Source organism: Phragmites australis, chromosome 18 (genome assembly GCF_958298935.1).
Source record: "Phragmites australis chromosome 18, lpPhrAust1.1, whole genome shotgun sequence".
Taxonomy (NCBI): Eukaryota; Viridiplantae; Streptophyta; class Magnoliopsida; order Poales; family Poaceae; genus Phragmites; species Phragmites australis.
Window position 1 is genome coordinate 4,141,074 of NC_084938.1, and position 22,815 is coordinate 4,163,888.

General features: G+C 43.3%; 3 protein-coding genes and 1 pseudogene across 4 annotated transcripts; 3 read left to right on the plus strand and 1 right to left on the minus strand.

The window, feature by feature from the left end:
* The first annotated feature begins 1,047 nt into the window (after positions 1-1,047).
* Positions 1,048-9,977, plus strand: LOC133898777 (cullin-3A-like). Its single transcript, XM_062339498.1, has 2 exons — positions 1,048-1,358; positions 7,735-9,977. Exons 1-2 carry the CDS (start codon positions 1,198-1,200, stop codon positions 9,770-9,772), a joined length of 2,199 nt encoding a protein of 732 aa, XP_062195482.1. The 5' UTR covers positions 1,048-1,197; the 3' UTR covers positions 9,773-9,977.
* Positions 9,978-10,354: 377 nt separating this feature from the next.
* On the plus strand, positions 10,355-11,402 carry LOC133899547 (V-type proton ATPase subunit D-like). The gene has a single exon (XM_062340544.1). It carries the CDS (start codon positions 10,600-10,602, stop codon positions 11,392-11,394), a length of 795 nt encoding a protein of 264 aa, XP_062196528.1. The 5' UTR covers positions 10,355-10,599; the 3' UTR covers positions 11,395-11,402.
* A 125-nt stretch (positions 11,403-11,527) lies between these two features.
* Positions 11,528-14,150, minus strand: LOC133899546 (uncharacterized). 2 transcript variants are annotated; one of them, XM_062340543.1, is made up of 9 exons: positions 13,821-14,150; positions 13,623-13,705; positions 13,444-13,527; positions 12,725-12,800; positions 12,496-12,568; positions 12,301-12,374; positions 12,016-12,109; positions 11,812-11,892; positions 11,528-11,763 (listed from the first exon to the last, which is right to left on the minus strand). In XM_062340543.1, exons 1-8 carry the CDS (start codon positions 14,053-14,055, stop codon positions 11,823-11,825), a joined length of 789 nt encoding a protein of 262 aa, XP_062196527.1. In that variant the 5' UTR covers positions 14,056-14,150; the 3' UTR covers positions 11,528-11,763; positions 11,812-11,822. The 2 variants fall into 2 exon arrangements, with proteins under 2 accessions (XP_062196527.1, XP_062196526.1); XM_062340542.1 differs by having other exon boundaries at positions 11,528-11,892; positions 13,821-14,146.
* A 235-nt stretch (positions 14,151-14,385) lies between these two features.
* On the plus strand, positions 14,386-22,562 carry LOC133899457 (uncharacterized; annotated as a pseudogene).
* Positions 22,563-22,815: the final 253 nt, after the last annotated feature.

Below are 22,815 nucleotides of genomic sequence, written 5' to 3' on the forward strand. Positions count from 1 at the left end.
GGTGACTTAAGGTGGTGGTAGTTCTCATGTAACATAAAAACGTTGATCCACATGTTTGGGGAAAGACCCATCATTCTTCCATAAAAGGCTAGGCCTTAGAGTTTCTAGGTGATTCATGTAAGTGGGAGTAAACATCCATCGTACTTGGACATTTATGCTCCGAATAGATCTACAGAGGGTACTAAACCTAAATCTAGATTGATTGAGAGGACATAGCCATTGGTGAGAGCATTGCAAGTTGAAGTGGATTTCTATTGCATGTTAACAACAATGTGACGGGTTGCAATAACAGAGTGGTGGAATAGAAGATAAGTGACATATGATGGTAGTGCTATTTTGAGCATAGACTAAGTTTTGGTAGTAGAATGAGTGCCAAGCTATAATGAGTGCCAGCGAGACATCAATGTTAGAGAGGGAAAGTATAAGTTGCTTTGAAAGTTAGACAAATGGCAAACACAATGTAACATGCTTTCGGGTAGGATGAGGAGTGAACATGTGATGCTATCGTGCTATCCTAAAGAACAAGGGGTAGACAGATGGTGTTACCATTCTACCGAGGACTATGGAGAGTAGACATGTTATCATGCTATCTTGAACGAGGAGTGTAGACTGATGACGCTACTATACAATTGAGGAAGATGAGGAATGACCATACAATGCTACTACTATGATCCCTCGCCAATCTCTTTTACATAGTTTTTCTATGTTTTGACATCTAATTTAAAATAGTTTATATACTTGTAGGATCATATAAGAAAAATATCTAGAATAGTTTAGATTGACCAAGGTAAAAATTACTCTTCAAATTTGAATCCGAAAAGAAAAAGAGGCAGAATCGTAAACACCAAAAATAGATTACACTAAACATCCATCGGAGCTAGAGATAGAAATAGGTTCCCAATTACTACTTTTGGATCACCACTTAATCCATTCTTTTAACTTAGTTAGATGTTAGTGAATCTTTAGTTATTTTTAATTTTTTTTAAATCAACCTAATAATCTAAAAATGTAAAACTTGCATCCCTAATCGGGCCTCGAAGTCTACAGAGGAAAAGGGGCAACCAACCGATACTAAAATCCCAACGAGAGACATCCTTCTGATCTCTTCCTTCCCTCTCACGCGACGGACGAAACCCTAGCCACCTCCCTGCATCGCCGGAACCCTCGGGCATCGCCGGCGTGCCGGTGGCGGCGAAGATGAATACCCAGAAGAAGCGCGGCGCGAGGATCGAGCCGTTCCGGCACCGCGTGGATACCGACCCCAAGTTCTTCGACAAGTCGTGGCGGAAGCTCCACGATGCCATCCGCGAGATCTACAACCACAACGCCAGCGGCCTCTCCTTCGAGGAGCTATACAGGTTCACATCGTGCGCGACTCCGCCCCCCTGTTTCATCGGATTTTATTCCCCCCGGTTAGATCGGGCTGTGCGATCGCGTATGGGAAGCGGATGAATCTGATTGTGGCGAGAGTTACGATTGATTGCGGTGCAGATTGGCGATCCCTAATTTTGTGATTTTAGCCTTGATCCTTTTACTGGCTTGTATGCATGTGAGATGACAATATGTGAATGTTTCTGAATAGACTAGTCTTGATTAATGGGTATTGTTAGTGTTTTAGGGATTGTCCTATATTCGTAATTTGTTATCATGGGATATTGGGATCTTGTGTCGATTCATGTTTGCTCATAGCTATGTGTGTACATACTGATAAATTTTGGTAAAAGCTAGACGTGTCCAACTATCAAGGACTGTCATATAGAGTTACATTAATATGAGTTGTTATCTAGATAACTTTAGTTACATTCCCTTTGTTATTGTGTAACTATATTTGCTAATTTGTTGCCATACAAGTTATTTTCATCTATGGTGCCACGGCGTCGGCACGCTAGTTGGAGCCTAGGAGTCCACTCAGTTGGAGAGGACACTGGTGCTTCACCATCATGGCTTGACTTAGCGAGCTCTTCTTGGTGTTGACTTGTCAACTAGGTGTCATCTGGAGGAGTTGGGTGCTGGAGTGGCATGAAGGCCAAATGGGTAGGCTGAGATGCGAAAGGTGGTGGGAGGCACTCATATTTGGGATTTGAGAGTGAGGGAGCTGTCGCCCACTCTTTGCCAGCCCAAATCTACCATTGCCTGCCTCTCTCCTGCTGTTCCTTCTCTGCCTGTAGACCTGCGGGGTGCTTCGGCTTGCTTCTTTTCATTGGGCTACCGCATTGTTTAACCTCTGTTTCGGTGCTAACATCGGCTAGGAGTGTTAATATATGGCACACTGGCACATCACAAGGAGTAGGAGCATTAATAACTTGTATGGCACTATGGCGCCGCATATCAACAAATGGAGATAATGGATGACAAGTAATGTACTTATGTTGTTATCTAGAGAATATAAGAATTGGTCTAATTTGGAATCATATTATGTTGCTGTCTCCTGATTTCTTGGCATACAAACTGTATATGTTTAACTATTGATCACGAGTCATTTATTGTTTTTATGTCCACCCTCTAACTCACAACTAGGTGGGCCCTAGTCAACTAGGCATCCTGCAATCCAGGGCCTGTCATGACATGCTGGATTGCCATAATAACATAACTATTTATTTAATTTCCTGCCTTGTATTATTTATCATTTTTATTTCCACTGTCTAGAGCCCCGTGACAACTAGGCTTTATGACTTCATATACATGCTGACTATGACAGAACTAATCTATATTGTCAATAGTAAGACCACAGCCTGGCTGTACGTCATTCTACCCGAGCTCTTACATGGAGAACACACCCAAAACCATACAGAAAGACCCAGATCTTGGTAACCAAGAAAGCATTTTTCAGTCGACATAGAAACATAAATTGATTTTAGATCCAATTATGAAATTGTCATGTCTTTCAGTTTACAACCATGTAAATATCACTGTACTACAAAAACACATGTCCTTTTGTCTCTCATCTATTGCTTGGATATCGTAAGTTGAGAAAACTTATTTTTAGCGTCAAAAGATGATGGCATATGCTTGTGAACACCATCTTATCTTCAAGTTGGCATGCTAAATATTAAACGTAGAACTTATTCTGCATCTAATAAGATAATAGAGCAGCACATGCATACAGAAAGCCTTGCAGTACCTGATGACTAGTAAGGTCTTTGAAAAACTAACAATCTCTTATCTCTCAGCAGTCAGCACCAGATACATGCAACTATGAATGCTCCTAAAAAACCTGAAAACACAAGGAACTCATTTAGTTAAATTTTGGCAACTGGTCACAACCGTTTTGTTTGGAAGATTGCTGCTAGTAGATATTTGGCATCTTCATTCCTCATACTTCCTCTCATCAGTGATTCTTTTTTATTTTGGAAATAGGATTCGTAAGTTGTGGTGTAGTATCTCTGATTAATTTTACCATCTACTAGTTACGTGCCTTTGTGTTGCAATGGGGACAAAATCTTTTCACGAGATACCATGTGTCGTCATCTGCTTAATTAGCCCTGCAACAATCAACAAGCAAGAACCTACCGTAGCTTCTGTAGCACCACATGCAGCTCTTATAGCCCCAACACAACCTCGATGGGCAACGACACATCTGCGGGCGTTGCGTCACGCACCACGAGATGGAACAGGTTGCAACAGACGGCGGTGCACCGAGATGACATTCAGACAAGGTGAAGCAGAACGACGTGAACATGACAAGCCAAACCCAACATCTGTTGCAACCTGTTCCAATAATAATAATATGGGGCATTTGCAAGTACCTCCCTGGTTTTTTATTTTTTGCAAGGGGATGCCACTCAAATGACAGTTTTAATGGCATTTTTGTAATTTTCTAGTGGCAAGCTTGCAATAACACTAGGAGTAGTGGTTTCTTTGCAATTGTCCCTAATAATATATACAGATAAATCATCTGAACCGGGTGGGACCTTATGCCCTAAGGCTATATTCTTAAAACACCAAACAAACAACAACAACAACAACAACAGGAGCTCTGATACACTACCAGGGACAAACAACAGGAAGTGTGTTTAGAATTACAATGATCCAGGACCTTACCCTGGCACACATGGTAAACACGTGGCAGTTCATGTTGAGACATGATCGAACAACCCATTCGTTGTTGCAGAATTGAAACACAGGGTAGGCTTTTTTTTTTTTTTTTTGCTAACGTGCGCCTCTCGTTGCAATGGCCGCCCCTATTAGCTTCTGCATTAGCTAATTGTGCAGCAATGCTGTCCGCTGAGTCAGAGGTTCCAGTTATGTGAACCCAACTTGACTGCCTCGAATGCATGCTAGCTCGGCCTTCCATAAGCTCCTCTGGAAGACCATCTCTGCTGAGATCTAGGGATGCATGGGCTATTCTGCCCTCTTTCTCATCAAACATGCCCCAAGGCTTGCGTCCAAGTCCCTAATATCAGCTGTCGTCTTTGGTTCATCCCAAGCTACAAGCTTCCTGCCCATTTCAAGATCCCCGATAGGCTTGTCCATGGTGGGGCTCATGAAACCTCTAGATTGTACACGTGTCTGTTGAAGCCCTTGCTCTACAGTGACCCTTACCCGGAAATTGTTCTTTGAAGGGGGGATAGTAGTGCAGAATATCTCTAGAAAATTGTTTAGAATACCTCTATTATATGGGTTAGCACGCTGATCATAGCGGTATCTGAAATTCTCGTACGTTGTCTGCAAAGAAAATGGGTAGCTATGAATTGCACCCACAGTGTTAGAGAGACAACAAATGGAACGATCTAATGCATACCTGGTTGGTGCTCATAAGATATAAATGGAACACAAACATACCACCGACAAACCACACACAAAGAAAGCAGTAGCCAATCAGAGCAATAGAAGCTAGTGTCTTTAACAAGGCCTTCCCAATTGACTCAGCATTTCTAATCTTGAACACATACACCCAACAGAAGGCAAATACATCCAGGCAGATCAATGTGGTCTAGAATATAAACATATAGAAGAACCGATAATTGCGTTGCACAGATATGCTGACTACCAGGCTTTCCAAATTTGAAAATTGGTCAGCAAAATTCTAAAAAAAAAGATAAATGTGCCCAGAAAGAGAAGCTTTGAAAATACCACTGCAAGTGCAAGTGCATGTGCATAACATGCTTGTTTTTAATAAGAATGCTTATAGAGCTGTTGGAAATCTCTAATAACTTACTAGTCCTATACATTGGCCAACCCATGGGCAGTGATGATCAAATCGTTCCACACAATTATTGCAAATAGAACAGTGTGAGCATCGAGGTGGTCGGTACAGCATGCAAGTATCATAGTATTTGACCCTTACACTGATTCCATTTACAACAACTTCCTTTGTGCGGGGCAAACGAAATTGTTGCGGAGTCTGACCTATATCATTGGTCCCATCAATGGCTTCAGGGTCAGGAGGATGAGTATTATGAGGTATTATACCAGGATCTCTACCAGAGGTAAGAAGCAGCAACATCAAATCCAAGTAGAGGAAAAGAAGTTCAGTTATGTGTACACTTATATAATGCACACTTCCTTGAAAATACAAGCAAAAAATTCATCAGCAAGTCAAGTGAGCTCAATCGAAATTTCTTCCCGAATCCACTGCTTTACCGAACTTTCAAATTTCTTTATTGATCTGTAATTCTGTATGATGACAAGTCAACTTGAAATACTTCAAGATACGCATCTGACTGTCGAATTCTTTCGACAGCCTGTTTTACACAGTGTGAAAATCACACACGACAAAGGTAAACGATAACATAACATACATCTAGAGCAAGATCTATATAATATCTTAGATAATAACTGTGTGCAACATCTAGCTGACACAAAATAGAATTGAATACCAGTTTAGTACTATATCAAGTCATGGACATGGATGAATCAATCCGACAAGAAAAAAACAAAAACAACAAATTTCTACTCCAATGACTATGGCAAGGATAAAAATGTGTGAACATAGAACAGAATATAGATGCGACAAAGGATCAACTAATTACTGAAACAATTATCACTGACTAATGAACAATGATATCAAAACATTAGCATCATAGCTACTTTCGAAGATTCATCGAGGCCATGGTTTCCAAGAAAGGAACACACCGTGCTTAAGGGCTGAATCAGAGCAGAAGTGTTTACATAATTAATTCACGACGGATAGCAAGAAAAGTAAAATAGTTTGTAGATTCAATTACTTTGGCAATAACGACTCAACTACAAAACACGCCACACCTGTTCGACGAAATTCCCAAACAAGCACAGCTGGAAGCACCAAGCACGGGACTCACCGAGGACGACGTGGTAGCCCTCCCGCGCCAGCGCCGCCACCGTCGCCTTGCCCAGCCCCAACGTCGCCTGCGCTAACACCATAGCGGGAGACGTTAGACAGACAACCATGGAGAGAGATAGAGGTAAACACGTGCACGCGGGAGGTTCTTGAGTAGTTGAGTACATACGTCGGTCCTTGGTCGCTGGCGGCGAGGGATGGTGGTCCGGCCGCGGAGGAATACGAGGAGGTAGGAGTGGAGGAGGGAGAGGGTCCACAGGATGGCCATGCGCCATAACTGCGGCTAGCACACCATGAGGACAGGAGGACGTCGGGGACGACGTGAATGGGCGCGGAGGAGGCCGGCGTGGATCTGTAGCGCGCGGCGTCGTTGGAGTCGGGGCGGTGGCGGATCCAGGAAGAGGGAGGCCGGGCCGGCGCGCGAGGGGAGGGGAGCTTCCAGATGCGACGATGACGGTGGAGGGTGGGCGGTGCCAGGTCAGAGGGTGAGGGCGGCTGGGACAATGTCGAGAGGGGGAGGGTGGAGGCACGCGGAGAGGCGGAGGTTGAAGCGGTGGTGGGGGCTGTGCTCATTGTCATGGCGAGGATGGGGGCGTGGGGGGGGGGGGGGCTGTGCAGGGGGCGGAGAAGTTAGGCGCGCGCTGTGTAGGTGGTGTTGGCGGCAGCGTGCTGGAGCGAGGGCAAGAGGTCGGGCGGGCGAGCAATCGGGACGTAGACGCGATCGGACGAGCGATGCTTGTGTGGGCGAGAGGGCGCAATCGGACGGGCGAGGAGCGTCCGGTCGTCCGAATGGGAGTAGACGAACGAATTCACAACACGCTTTTTAAGTAGTAGAGAATAACCAACTTTGTGGCCTTTGTTTTCAGCATATTGCAACATTTAATAAAATAGCAAATACATCATTGGAGCTATAGACTAAGTTTCTGCAAAATTACTATACAACTCACAATATTCATGCTTTCCATCTATTACTTCTAGGAAGATCATGCTCATGATTGATTCTTGTTCCCTGTTAATTTTTTGGACTCTTTGTTGCACATATTGTTTGTATATGTAAAATATCAGGCCCTCAAACACAAAATTAGCTAAACAGTAGTCCAAACTCTCCTGTAAGTGATTTTTCTGTATGTTTTGTCTATAGAAACTTTTTTCCTGGATATTACTACTGCTACGCTAAAAAAATAGATGCTGCAGCAGACAGGATCTGCGCTGCTGCTACTACCTTTTTAAATTTTGCAATGAAGAGTGCTCCATGTTTTTTGGTATGGCCTTGCATCAACATGTAAGCTCAGAAAATATAATAAGTAAACATTTGATGAATGAAAGAAGGACTGACAACCCCATGTCTTCTCAGTTCTCTCCCTCCCAAGTTTTTTTTTAAATATCTTTGCTCATGTTGTTAATATGTCCTGCCGCTTTCTTCAAAACCACTGCTTTTCTTATGGTCATATAATATTTCGTTTATATTATGGCAGGACTGCTTATAACATGGTACTGCAGAAGCATGGTCCGAAGCTCTATGAGAAACTCACAGAAAACATGAAAGAGCATCTTGAAGAAATGCGCACATCAATAGAGGCTGCTCAAGGTGGTTTATTCTTGGAAGAATTGCAGAGAAAATGGGATGATCATAACAAGGCATTGACAATGATCAGAGACATCCTGATGTACATGGACAGGACATTTATTCCCCCCAATCAAAAGACACCTGTCTTTGATCTTGGACTGGAACTTTGGAGGGATACCATCGTTCGGTCTCCCATGATTCAGGGGAGGTTGCTTGACACCCTTCTTGAACTCATACATAGAGAGAGGATGGGTGAGGTGATAAATAGATCCTTGATGAGGACTACAACTAAAATGTTGATGGATCTAGGATCTTCTGTTTATCAGGATGATTTTGAAAGGCCATTTCTTGAGGTGTCTGCTAGTTTCTACAGTGGTGAGTCACAGCAATTCATCGAGTGCTGTGCATGTGGTGAGTATCTCAAGCAGGCTGAGAGGCGTCTTAATGAAGAATCAGAGCGTGTTTCACAGTACATGGATATCAAAACTAATGAGAAAATTACTGCTGTTGTGGTAAAAGAGATGCTTGCAAATCACATGCAGAGGTTGATTCTTATGGAGAACTCAGGGCTTGTGAATATGCTTGTTGAAGACAGGTATGAAGACCTGACAAGGATGTATAGTTTGTTTCATCATATTCCTGATGGACACTCTGCAATTAGATCTGTGATGACGTCTCACATTAAGGAAACTGGAAAAAGTTTGGTAACAGATCCAGAGAGACTAAAAGACCCTGTTGATTTCGTCCAGCGGCTTCTAAATGAGAAGGATAAGTATGACAATATCATCAATGTTTCATTTAGCAATGACAAGAGTTTCCTGAATGCTCTGAATTCCTCCTTTGAGCACTTCATCAACTTAAACAACAGATCCCCTGAGTTCATATCATTGTTTGTTGATGACAAACTGCGGAAAGGAGTGAAAGAGGCCAATGAGGAGGATCTTGAGACCGTCCTGGACAAGGTGATGATGCTGTTTAGGTACTTGCAAGAAAAGGATCTATTTGAAAAGTATTACAAGCAACACTTGGCAAAGCGGCTTCTTTCTGGGAAGGCTGCTTCTGATGATTCTGAGAGGAGTATGCTTGTGAAGCTCAAGACAGAATGTGGATACCAGTTTACTTCAAAGTTGGAGGGCATGTTCACTGATTTGAAGACCTCTCAGGATACCACGCAGGGATTTTATGCGTCTAGTTCTGATGTGGCAGATGCCCCCACGATATCCGTCCAGATACTCACCACTGGGTCATGGCCAACACAACCATGCAGTACCTGCAACCTTCCCCCTGAAATACTAGCTGTCTCTGAGAAGTTTCGGGCTTATTATCTTGGTACTCACAATGGCAGGAGACTGACATGGCAAACAAACATGGGGACTGCTGACATCAAAGCAACATTTGGAAATGGCAGCAAACATGAACTGAATGTATCAACCTACCAGATGTGTGTTCTCATGTTGTTTAACACAGCCAATGTCATGACTTACCGTGATATCGAGCAGGCTACAGCAATACCAGCTGCTGACCTGAAGCGATGCCTTCAGTCGCTTGCTCTTGTGAAGGGTAAGCAAGTTCTGCGAAAGGAGCCCATGAGCAGGGACATCGCGGATGATGACAGCTTCTCCGTTAATGATAAGTTCACCAGCAAGTTGTTCAAGGTGAAGATTGGCACTGTGGTGGCACAGAAGGAGACAGATCCTGAAAAGCTTGAGACCCGTCAGAGGGTTGAGGAAGACAGGAAACCACAGATTGAGGCCGCCATTGTGAGAATCATGAAGTCCCGGCGAGTACTCGATCACAACAGCATAATGACGGAGGTGACGAAGCAGCTGCAGCCCCGTTTCCTGCCGAACCCTGTCGTGATAAAGAAGCGAATCGAGTCCCTCATCGAGCGCGAGTTCCTGGAGAGGGACAAGACGGACAGGAAGCTGTACCGCTACCTTGCCTAGACTTCCTCGCAGCTCGCATTCAAATTTATTTATGCTATCCATATAAACGGACCTTGAACCCCATGTACTTATGAAAGAAGGAAATGGGTCTCTGCACCCCATCATGCACTTTTAGTTGAATTGGTTTTTGCCGTGTTATCCAGGTAGCTAGTTGACTTATGTACATCGTTTACATGTTAATGATAGATAAATCTTGCTGGCCTTCCCTCGGTTGTTGCTTCAGAAATGGTGGCTTGATCCCCGTCCTGGCCGACTTTTTTCTGGCTTGATGGATGATTCGATCTCACTGAATCAGTTTGGATATCCTACTAAATTACTCTATCCAGTATGCAATGCTATGGAGCAAGTGATGTCCATGGCCAGCGGTGTGTGGCTACCACAAGTGTTGTTCGTCTATGTTGCATGCATCATGCAGCAGCATCTGTAATGCTTTGTTATGTCCTGGATTGCCATTTCTGACAAGAAAATTTATGAACCAGGTTCTTCCACTTAGGGACTGCAAATCTCCTTCCCCCCCCCCCCCCCCCTTGGTTAACCGAAAACTGATATCACGAGCAACTTTATTCTCTTTGATTTTATTTATTCGATGCTAATGTCGTGTAACACAGCGATGAACTGATCTAGTAACACCCAGTCGTGGACAGATGTTGAACGCCCAATCGTTTTCAGTTTTTCCTGAAGCATCGAGACACCACACGCGGCCACGCCCGACCCAACCCAATCATGCAATGCTCACGTAGGCCGGTACAGATATATATGGGCGCGATCGAGAGGCAGCTCAAGTGTGTGATCGTCTCCGGCGAGCCTAAATACGGCGGCGTGGCGAGATGGCGGGGCACGGGGAGCGGCTGACCGTGGTGCCGACGGTGACGACGCTGGCCGCGATGAAGTTGCGGCTGGCCGGCGCCACCCGCGGCCACGCGCTGCTCAAGAAGAAGTCGGACGCACTCACGGTGCAGTTCCGCGCCATCCTCAAGCGCATCGTGTCAGCCAAGGAGGCCATGGGCGACGCCATGCGCGCGGCCTCGCTCTCCCTCGCCGAGGCGCTCTACGTCGCAGGCGCGCCGCTCCGCCACGTCGTGCAGCAGTCCGTCGCCGGCCCCGCCCGCATCCGCGTGCGCGCGCACCACGACAACATCGCCGGCGTCCGCCTCCCACGCTTCGAGCACTACCTGGCCGTCGGCGCCGGTGGTTCGTCAACGTCGCTCGCAGGGCTCGCCGGCGGCGGGCAGCAGGTGTCCGCCTGCCGCGCGGCGTACGCCCGCGTCGTGGAGGTGCTGGTGGAGCTGGCGTCGCTGCAGACGTCGTTCCTGACGCTGGACACGGCGATCAAGGTGACCAACCGGCGCGTGAACGCGCTGGAGAGCGTGGTGAAGCCGCGGCTGGAGAACACCATCGTCTACATCAAGGCCGAGCTCGACGAGCTGGAGAGGGAGGAGTTCTTCCGCCTCAAGAAGATGCAGAGCTACAAGCAGCGCGAGCTCGAGCGCCAGATGGAGTCCGCCAGGCGCTACGCCGAGGAGAAGGTCGCTGGCAAGGTCGCGCTCAAACACGGCGTCTCCGTCGGCACCGCCACCAGCATGCTGGACAACGGCGACAGGGACGAGGACATCATCTTCTGATGCTCCAGCCGGTCTTCCACTACCAGCGGTCTGTCTGTCGTTGCATATGCTGGTCTTGTGACAATAATCCGTGCCTGCAAGCTACGTGTATATTCCATCTCTGCATGAATCGATGTGCTCAACGCAGCAGCAATAGTTTTCACCATTTTCACACGTGTTTCATCAGTTTTCTTTCAGGCATAGGCACTAGCCTGAACTTTCGCGTCTGTACAGAGTATATTTAAGAATAATGTTTACATGCAACTTGCAAACTACTCATCTGCACTGCTGCCTGCGAGGAATACAAGCTCCATCGCAGAACAAAATATGAATCGAACAATTATTTTGCTGTTGATATGAGCTTATTTCATGAAAGCAGAACGCAACCGTCAACACAGGAGGGAAAAAAGAAGAAGCCGTGATGGGTCTGTAACATGCCAGATCTGTGCTCATTGTGGATCTTCTGTTAGAATTCGGCCCCGTATCTCAGAAAATGTCTTCACATCCTCACCCCACAGCCTGAAAAATAATTGTCACAGAAAATTATACGCAATAATCAGTGATGTAATCACAGAAGAAAACATGGTTGAAATATGATATCTTCACGGGGAAAGGAACCAAAAAGGGTAAGACTTTGCATACCAGCACTCAAGTTCGATAGCATTAGCACCAGCCTTGTCTGCAATTTCATCATCTCCTACATGTACTGCCTTGCTGGTTTCCACACCAATTTGATCTGCCAAACAGAAAACAAGACGTTAGATCTATAGGAAAAATTACATGATTTGAACCTTCACAGAACACATGCCTGAAGCTTCTGGGAGGGTGAGTGCGACTGCAAGAATTACCTTCAATACTGAGTGTATCAAGAATCATGCATATGCTCAAATAAAAAATTAATTTCACAAACAAAATTCTATTTTATACCTAATGCTATTTTGAAGATCTCTGGCGCAGGTTTCTCATATCCAACCTCTGATGATACCACAATGGCATCAAACCTGGAGAGCTCAAGATATGTTAACATATAACCATTACTTGCAAAAAAGTATACATATGAAAACATGGATCTCATTGAAGAAAGATTGAGGTACTTAGACAGCACAATTTATAAGTACTTACATATCTGAGACATTGAGGTCCTTAAGTAATTTCCGTAGCCGTGTATCAAAGTTAGATACAACAGCTAGCTTAACTGAAATTGGGACACATTAATATGAGCCATTTGTACAGATAGAATAGAGTCAGATAATGGGTTGAATGAGGAAAGCCAAAATTTAAGTTGCAGTAAACAACTGGAGGAACAAATATGAAGAACTAAAAAAGGAAGAAGATACATGGGCTGTATGACCTCCAGCATCCTTTAGATCACGCAGTGTTGTGTCAGCTCCAACAGGCAAACGCCATGCATCTCCATCTGCATAATACTAAAAGATAAGAACAATTCATCCATTAGCCACATGGTATCAGTATGACATGGACATCTGACACACTGATAACCTGGAATATTTCCTTCAACTTTTTAAAATTACTTGATTTATTTGAGAAAGGTGAACTTTATCGCCTGGGCTATTGTTCTAACAGCATATTCAGAACACTGTTACTTGCTCAATTTCCTTTTTTCTTTTTTTTTTCTCCAGGGAACTAAGGTAGACTTATGCCGACCTGGACAATTTTCCTTACTCAAAATCATAGGAGAACAAAGATACAACAGCATGCCCAGGCATGACGGGCTAATAACTCGCATGAGAAAAGAGAGAAAGGAGGAGAGAGAATGATACAGGAGGAGGGGCACAACACAGAGACAGACGCATGACAAAGAGATGCAAAGCTCGTCAGCACAAAACACATGCCACTAGGACTTCAATCAGTGCAAACACAGAAGACTAATAGTAGTGTAAAAAAATATGGCATGTGAGATCACAAATTTCTTTAAGCAGATACAGAGAACCTGAACACATTCTCAAATACTCCAATCAACCTTCATTCACAAAAGAACATTCATCCAAACAACCTTAACTACAAATTACCACTACGCATTCGCAGAGAACAAGAACATGATGATGATACCTGATACACTTCTTCGAAATAATCATTATCAGTGCAATCAGTCGCTTCTGCTACCACAATTCTCCAAAATGGCCGCCCATCTCCCTGCAGTTACAGACCAAACCCAACACATCATCACCTCGAGAACAACCAAACCACAAATTCAAACCTTGCAAATGATTCCTGTCTACGTCCGTTACCTGGTACCTGAGCGTCTTCGGCCATGGCGCCGAGAAGGCCCGTTTGAACCCCTCCATGATCCTCTTCTCAGTCTTCGTCACACCTGGAGAACGACCAAAGTCACGAACCCCACAAGACCACACGCCATGCGTTAGATGAAATGCCCGAGAGAGACATAGCAAGCGCGGGAAAGGTGGTTTGTTGGGAGGCGTCCGAACCGTATCGGCGGCCGATGGAGGCGTACGTCTCGGCGACCGGCCGCGCCACCTGAAGCAGCGTCCCGCCGGCGTCGAGCAGCAGCCCGCTGTACGCCGGCGGCCGCCCGCCGCCCGCAGCACCCTCGCCGAGACGCCGCCGCATGCTGGAGGGGGAGACGGTGCCGCGGAGCGCCGCGAGGGGGGCCACCGGAGCCCGCCAGAGGAGGGGGCAGCGCGCCGCGGCGGCGGGCGGCATCTCCAAGAACCGTTCGCCCGGCGAGGGAGACGTGAGGCCGGAAGCGCGCGGCGCGAATCTCAAAGCACAGGAGACACGGCGAGACGCACGAGGGCGAGTTTCAGGCTTGAGAGGAGTAGGCGCATTTTGGTTTGATAAAAGCAGCAACATTAGCGAGGGAAAGAGAATTAGGAAAGGATTTTTTTAATTTATACTATTATAAATATCACGATTCTAAAATATATCATTGCTAATGAAATCACATTTTCAGTATTTAAAAAATATTATTATAAATCTAATGAAATTAAATACATGTTACTATCTTAGTCTCCATGCATATTTCGGAATGGTATGGATCTAATTAGATTTGTAAAAGTATAGATTCAATTTAAATTTTTTATAATGATATGGATATAATTTTAGAAGATTTATAATATCAAAAATTTAATTTAGAAGATTTATATTATCATCTTTCTGAATATCAAAAGTGTAGTTGTATATTTTAAAATCGTAATATTTATAATGGTATAAATAAATAAAAATCTATTAGGAGGAAAAGGGTACCTAAACCCTAGCCTCCTTTCGCTCCTCCCTTTGAGATTCCTCTCCACCGAACGCTCATATCCGTGCTTGCCAAGTGCAAGAAATTCTCCCCTGTGATCAGCGGGTGCTTTGCATTGCTCTGTGAGGAGTATGGCGGCTCCGGTAGCAAGGCAAAGAAGAGATTTTTGGTTTCTCGGGTGGCCTTATCGCTGATTGGGTACCCAAAGTTGGGATTTTTGGATGAGGCGGTAGAGAGGTGTGCTGAGATCATGGCATTGGATGTTGTTGATGGGCTTGATGGAGTGACTAGAGACATTGGTGATGGGTCCCGGCCATCTCCAGTTGTGATGGAGCAGTGCCAGGAGGCTATGTCTTGCATGTACTACCTGCTGCAGCGCTACCCATCTAACTTTACTGGTCTTGACAAGGCATCTGATGTCTTCAAGAGTGCTGTTAGGACAATACTCTCTGTTCTCAAGTCATCTGCCTTTTCGAGGGATTGTCTGGTGGCCTCTGGAGCGAGCTTCTGTGCTGCAATTCAGGTTTTCATGAGTGCCAAGGAGATTTGCCAGTTTATTTCTCAAGGTTTATTTGGTATCTGTGCAGATCATGAAGATATAAAAGATCTATGTGTGCACAATGAGTTCTCTGATTTTGATTTATGTGAAGAAATCAGAGGTCTTTCAGTTTTGAGTAGACTTTGTTTGCTAAGGAGGATTTTGACATCTATTCCAAGGACAGTACTCAATATGCACCAACTTCATTCAAATGGATCTTTATGGACTGTATTGTATGATGGTATTTTACCTGAGCTTTGCAAGCATTGTGAGAACCCAGCTGATAGCCACTTCAATTTCCATGCTCTTACAGTGGCACAAATATGTTTGCAGCAGATAAAGACTTCTGTTTTAGCTGATTTCACTGACTTCTCAGGGGACTATAAGCTTTTTTCAAGAGATGTTATCAACCGTATACTGAAAATCATATGGAGCAACCTAGAAGATCCTTTGAGTCAGACAGTAAAACAGGTGCATTTAATATTTGATCTCCTATTAGATATTGAAGTTTGCATTCCATCAGAAGACCATGAACAGAACAGCAAATTGTTCCTGTGCAATATTGCAAATGATTTACTTCGCCTAGGTCCGCGATGTAAAGGGAGATATGTCCCTTTAGCTTCTTTGACGAAGCGATTGGGTGCCAAATCTCTTCTAAGATTGAAATCAAACCTCCTTTCAGAAGCAGCTTATGCATACATAGATGATGACGTTTGTTGCGCTGCGACAACATTTTTAAAATGCTTCATGGAGACTTTAAGAGATGAATGTTAGAATGACGATGGTGTCGAGCAAGGGCATGATGCCTTCAGAGTTTTGTGCTTGCCTCCTTTGATGCGGGGACTTGTATCTGGAAATTCAAAACTACGTTCTAACTTAAATACTTACGCTCTACCTGCTCTAATTGAAGTAGATGCAGATAGCATATTTGCAATGCTTGGATTCATATCCATTGGCCCAAGTGCAAAGTCAACCAAACTGGATGTTGATTTGAAAAATGACCAGTGTATAGCTGCACTTGTTTCACTGCTTAAGGTCTCTCGAAATCTCACTTTTGTTGAAGGGGACATTGGTTTGGATTCTGTTAATTTGTCACAGCCTCATCAGGAGAATTATAAGGTGCTGCAGTTATATCTGTTAGTGGGATTAATGTTACAGTGCCTGTTAATTGGTTTGCTTTGGCACTGACACACAGTGATGAAAGTCTCCGGATCGATGCCGCTGAATCTCTCTTTCTAAATCCAAAGACATCAAGTCTTCCATCCTCCTTAGAATTGAGCTTGCTGAAAGAGGCAGTCCCATTGAATATGTGTTGTAGCTCGACAACATTTCAAATGAAATGGACAAGTTTATTTAGAAAGTTTTTTGCTAGGGTGCGAACAACACTTGACAGACATGTAAAGCAGGGGTCATGGGTTCCATCTTCAACCTCTAGTATTAAAGTAGCTGACTATGTTGATACTGCTAAGGCCGATGTTGTCCAGAGGGCTGAAGATCTTTTCCAATTCATGAAGTGGTTGACCTCTTTTCTTTTTAATTCCTGTTACCCCTCTGGCCCTTATGAAAGGAAAACAATTGCAATGGAGCTTATTCTTACACTACTAGATGTGTGGCCGATTTGTCGCTCTGAAGGGAAGAATGATCTTTATCCTTATAATGACAGCATAACATTGCCAGATTCAACAGTTTCATTTGTAGGGTCTATAATTGATACCTGGGACAGGCTAAGGGAAAACTCTTTTCGCATTCTACTGCAGTTTCCAACACCACTTCCTGGAAATTCCTTGAGTACATCCACAAATGATGTTATCAGATGGGCAAAAAAACTCGTGCTAAGCCCACGAGTCCGGGAAAGTGATGCTGGTGCATTGACCTTCCGTCTTATATTTAGGAAGTATGTTTTGGAGCTTGGATGCATTCTTGTGTTTTCTAAAGAATGTGATTGCCTTGAATGTTACACACAATCTACGAATGGAGATATGGAAGTTATTACTGGTCAAAACCCGGTTGCACCGTATATTTCATCGCTCATTCAGTGGCTTTGTACTGTTGTTGAAGAGGGTGAAAGGGATCTTTCTGAAGCATGTAAGAAAAGCTTTGTTCATGGAGTTCTTCTGACCCTGCGCTACACTTTTGATGAGCTGGATTGGAACTCTGAGGTAGTACAATCGTGTGTTTCTGAAATGAAGTGCCTGGTTGAAAAGCTTCTTCAACTCATAATGCGTGTAACTTCGCTGTTGTTGTGGGTGGTTTCTTCTGATGCATGGTATATGCCGTATGATATGGATGACGTGATTGATGATGATTCCTTCCTCTCAGATATATATGAGGAGGATCATCAACCTAATGTTGCTTCAGAAACAGAAGAGAAGAACGTAAAATCAGGGAGTAATGGCAAACCGGCCGAACATGTTGTTATGGTTGGTTGCTGGCTTGCTATGAAGGAGGTAATGAATTATTCCTTACCACTAAATTCACCTTTCTTTCTTTTTTTCTCAAAATCTACTTTTCAGCAGCTTCATTTTTCTTACCTTTTCTCCAGATAATTTGATCAACATCGCAAAGTCTACTAGCTATGATACTATAATTCTAATGCGAATATATGATGACTGATGAGCAATTACTTCCTAGTAGGTATTTTTTTTCAGAAAATATGTTTCTGGTCACTGAAATGTTGCATTTATTGAAAGGCTTGTCCTCCTACTTTAGGGCATAATTTTTTTACTAATTCATTAGATTGAGAAGGGGATCTTGTTTTCGAGAAGCTGTATACATTATCTCGATTTCATATCATTGTTACATTAATTTCATATCATTGTTGGAATGCAATTTTCTTTATATTGTGTTTAACCTTTCCGTTTTATATTTCAGGTTAGTCTACTTTTTGAAACCATCATTAGGAAAGTTCCGTTGCCTGTCTGTGCTCACTCAAAGTCATCTCAGAATGGTTTGTCTGACAATACTGAGGAGACAAGCATGTCTGTGGAAATCCTTGATGTGGAACAGTTAGAGACAATGGATAACCATTTTTTGCAGCTTCTTCTTAAAATGAAGCACAATGGTGCAATAGATAAGACAAGGGCTGGGCTTACTGCACTTTGCAATCGTCTTCTTTGCTCAAATGATTCAAGGTATGTTTAATGCTCACTGAGGCCAGTCACCGAACCTCTTCCCCTAAAGAATGGGACTTTTATGTGCATATAACCTGGAGCTATAGTTCTTGTTTACATTCGAAGTGTTTATATGAATAATTCACCAACAAGTGAAATTCAATCCCTGAGTTTGAGACGTTACAAAACAGCACGCTCCAAATTTTTCATTGATTTCATCCCTGTGGTACAATCATATCTCATATGAATAAATTGTGTCATATGCTGATACACGCACACCCCTTAACTCTGGACACCAATAAATTCGCTACATTCTGAAGGCTGAAATTAACAGCTGTCAGAGTAAAACTTTGCCTTCTAACAGATGCTTGAGTCATTAAGAATGTCTTATTGTAGTAACGGAAACATTAGTACTTTATTGTGATTTTTATTGAACCTGATTCTAGATTTACATGTATGTGTAGTTGAAACATTTAGCTAAAACAAAAATATACAATTGTGTATTATGTGGAATATAAACTTTTGGTAGCTTTCCTTCTTGCTGAGGATCTTTCTTTGTCGTCGTTTACAGGCTATGCAAAATGACAGAATCATGGATGGCGCTACTGATGGATAGGACAATTGCTAAAGGGCAAACTGTGGATGATTTGCTAAGAAGGAGTGTAGGGATTCCTGCTGCTTTTATCGCCCTATTCCTGGCAGAGCCGGAAGGCACACCAAAGAAGCTACTTCCAAGGGCATTAGAATGGCTGATAGAATTTGCTAAGACATTTTTAGCTAATTTTCAGAAAGACTGCAACCTGAAGTCTGGAATAATGAAAGATGGTCTTGGAGAGCTATGTGAATCACAATCAGGAATTACCTTAAGTGTACATTCTAATGGAAATTTATCTAAAAACCGAGATGAGGGCGTTGTTCCCACAGTGCATGTGTTCAATTGCTTAGAGCCACCTTTAATGATGCAAATTTGGCGACTAACACTTCTGGTTTCAGTGCTGAGGCAACAATAGTTGCAATACATGCATTTTCATCTCCCTACTGGGAAGTGCGCAATGCAGCTTGCCTTGCATATACTACACTGGTTCGTCGCGTGGTTGGGTTTCTGAATGTGCAGAAACGTGAATCGGCACGACGATCATTAACTTGCCTTGAATTCTTCCATAGGCAAGTTCATAACATTTATATGTGGTTTGCAATGTGGTAATTGTGGTCATGCGATGTTATACCGTGTTACTTTTATTTGTGAAAGACTCGAATTTTGTCCGCTGCAAGTGTAAAATCGCAAACCTTTTTACTGGTTCAGCACTTCAGTCTTTTCTGATATATGAGTAAATCACTCAGAAAAGAAAATTTCATGATAGCTGTTTTGAAGTCGGATGGTTATTACTTCCATTAACTTTGTATTACTGTGTTTGTTTGTAGTGAAATGTGTGTTTTGTTTTTTTAGAGGAGAATAACTTGGCTTGTATTGGAAGCCAATAAAAGAGTATACAAGAGTATACAGCGCCACGGAGAAGAGCGCAAAGTCAAGCTGAAAAGCTGGGGATTCCAGCGAGCAGTACAGGACCAAAAGGAGAAACTAGCCTATTACAATCCGAGCCGGCTACATTAGTAAGATCTCGCCCACATCAGCAACGGGTCCGGGAGTCGGATTGAAGTCACGCAGCCACCCCTGAAGCTGGGCTGAGGCGCTGTCCGTCATGATTTTATCGTCTTCATGAAGAAGGATACTCCATTTCTGCACGAATGATACAGCTAAGATCAGAACTTCATTTGGCCTTTTGGGGAACTTCTTCTCGATCGCCATAAGATTCCTCGTCCTCCACAGCGCCCAAGCCACACCTGCAAAGAGAAAAATCTCTAGATTTTGAGTCATAAGGTTCATCTAGTATGCTTTGTTTTCTTACGTAGGTACCCGGCACTTCATCCTTTCCTTTCTAATGAACTGAGAATTGCAACTGAACTGCTAGCTGATGGATTTTCCAGCAATTTGGAGTCACACAATGCAAAAGCTATACACCCTAGCCTGTGTCCTATTCTTATTCTTCTATCAAGGCTTAAGCCTTCATCTATAAGCTGTGGAACCGATGATTCTTTAGACCCTTTTTTGCTTTTGCCTTTCATCCAAAGATGTGCCACCCAGAGTAACTACCGGGTTTGTGTCCTTGCATCAAGGGCATTAATTGGTTTAGTATCTAATGAGAGACTGCAGTACGTTGTTAGTGATATACTGGATAATTTGCCTAATGGAAATCATGAAGTGGTGGCTCACAGTGTTCAGTGTTCTGGTCCGCCCGTATCAGCTAACATGGGAAATGGAAATTTACTTCAGCATTTGAAGTCTTTTTCATTCAATTCAATCCATGGCCTTTTGCTGCAGCTGTCTTCTCTTCTGGATAACAACTTTAGAGGCTTTACGAACAGTAGCAAGAAGGATAAAATTCTTGGCCAACTAGTTGTGGTTCTCTCAAGATGTTCTTGGCTTGGGTGCACCACATTATGCTCATGCCCTGTCGTAAGTACATCGTACTTACGGGTATTGGATCTCATGCTTGATGTTGCAAGGATAGGGAAAAGCAGACATGCTGAAGCCATCCACACTGCTGTTAGAGTTGAGCTCCCAGTGCTTGAACAATGCAACATCAATCCAGTATGCATTCCACGATCCAACCCGGATTGAACTTCAACAACAAGCAACTGAATAATTTTTTAGCTGTTGTGGTCTTTCTAAGAGACAAGATGAAACTTCTGAGGAAGATGTTCAGTTCCAAATATTGGTGAACTCACTTCAACCATGTCAGGATGCCTAGGGAGGAGGCCACCCTCCCTGAACTACATAAGGAGATTATGTCATGTCTCGCTGATCCTATATATGATGTTAGAATTACAGTGCTGAAGAGGATTCTCTGGCTCACCAAATCAATCGGACATGGTGATAATAAAAACATTTTGCACCAATGGGCAGGAGCTAATCTGCAGCCTGTTTTAACGGAGCAGTTATTTGTGGAAGAACACCCCAAGTGCCTTTATTATAACTAAAGATCATCTTTTCATGGAACATGGAATGCCGATTCAACAATGGAGAAGATTCCAGCACAATTTTGCCCTTCTGGGACAGATTAGTTCATTTGAACAGCACCATTTCACATGCAAAAACGAGAGAAATAATTCTATGTTGCATGGGTATGTGCATGAAACAGTTCGCTAAATTACTTAGGAATGGTGTTTTGAAGACCACTGAGCTCTCTGCATCCTTTGTCAGAATCAATGAAGGGAATAGATTTTCTGATGCCATGCTCAGAGCAGACTTCTTTGTCAGTCTTGCTAAGAGCCAGAGTGCACCATCGGAAACTGTGAATGCTCGAATGGCTGCCACTGAGGCAATTGTTGCTTCAGGTCTTCTTGAAGAGGCAAACTGTTTTTCTTCATCTGTGTCCAACATGTGCTTCCCTTCCGAATGTGATGAATGCCATATCAAAGAGAAATGCATGGAAGCTAGTGTTTTTGAATTTATCAGTCTTTATACATGCAAGATACTTGACTTATGGTTCACATGCATTCAGTTGCTGGAGGACGAGGATGCCTATCTGAGACAAGAACTTGCAAAGAATGTTCAGAAAATAATAGCAAAGGGTTCAGCTAATACCTTCTGTGATGATTCCACGCCACTGCAGGTTGATAGAGTTATTGAATTGAGCTTTGAATATCTTACTTCTTTGTTTGGCCACTGGCTGAAATACATTGAGTACTTGGTAAGGATAGTCTTGGACACTGGTAACACTCTGAACTCCCGTGGAGATTTAGTCCGTCAGATATTTGATAAAGTAATAGATAACCACCATGAGGAGAAGCTATTGATATGTCAAATCTGCTGTTCTAATATTCAGAAGCTTTTGCAGTCCAAATGTCAGGTGGAAACAGGAGGACAAACAGAACTGTTCCTGCAGAACTGGAGGCGGAGCTTTTTGAACGAACTCACATCACTGACCAGTGGCTATCTTGAGAAAGAGGGGAAAATTGATTGGATTGGCGGCATAGGTAACCATAAGGATGTATTCATATCGGTTTATGCAAATCTGCTAGGCTTATATGCGCTCACACAATCGGGTTCTCTGGAACAAGTGGACAGTCATGCAATTTATTTGCAAGAATTTTCAGATCTTCAAGGGTTTATCACACCATTCCTCAAGAACCCTTTGATATCTAACCTTCATTTTCTGTAAAACTGTCACATGAGAGGGCCAGATCCCCCAATAAGCCAGAAGACCAAGTGGATAGTTCATCTTCAAGTTTTGATCCGTATTTCCTTATCAGATGATTTTTTTTTCTCATGTACAACTAATTCTTCTTCATTCTTATTCCTCTGTTATAAGACTAAAGATTAATTGTTTTTATACAAATTTACCACTCCACAGACGCTTTACTTGACGCCCTGTATTACATTTTACACATCTGAGTTTTGCAGCCACTAAAAAAATGCCATTTGCTTCAGTTTAGAAGCTTGTACTTTGCAAAAAAAAAGTTTAGAAGCTTGTAATGGATGTGGAAATAGACACCAATGTTAGGGCTGC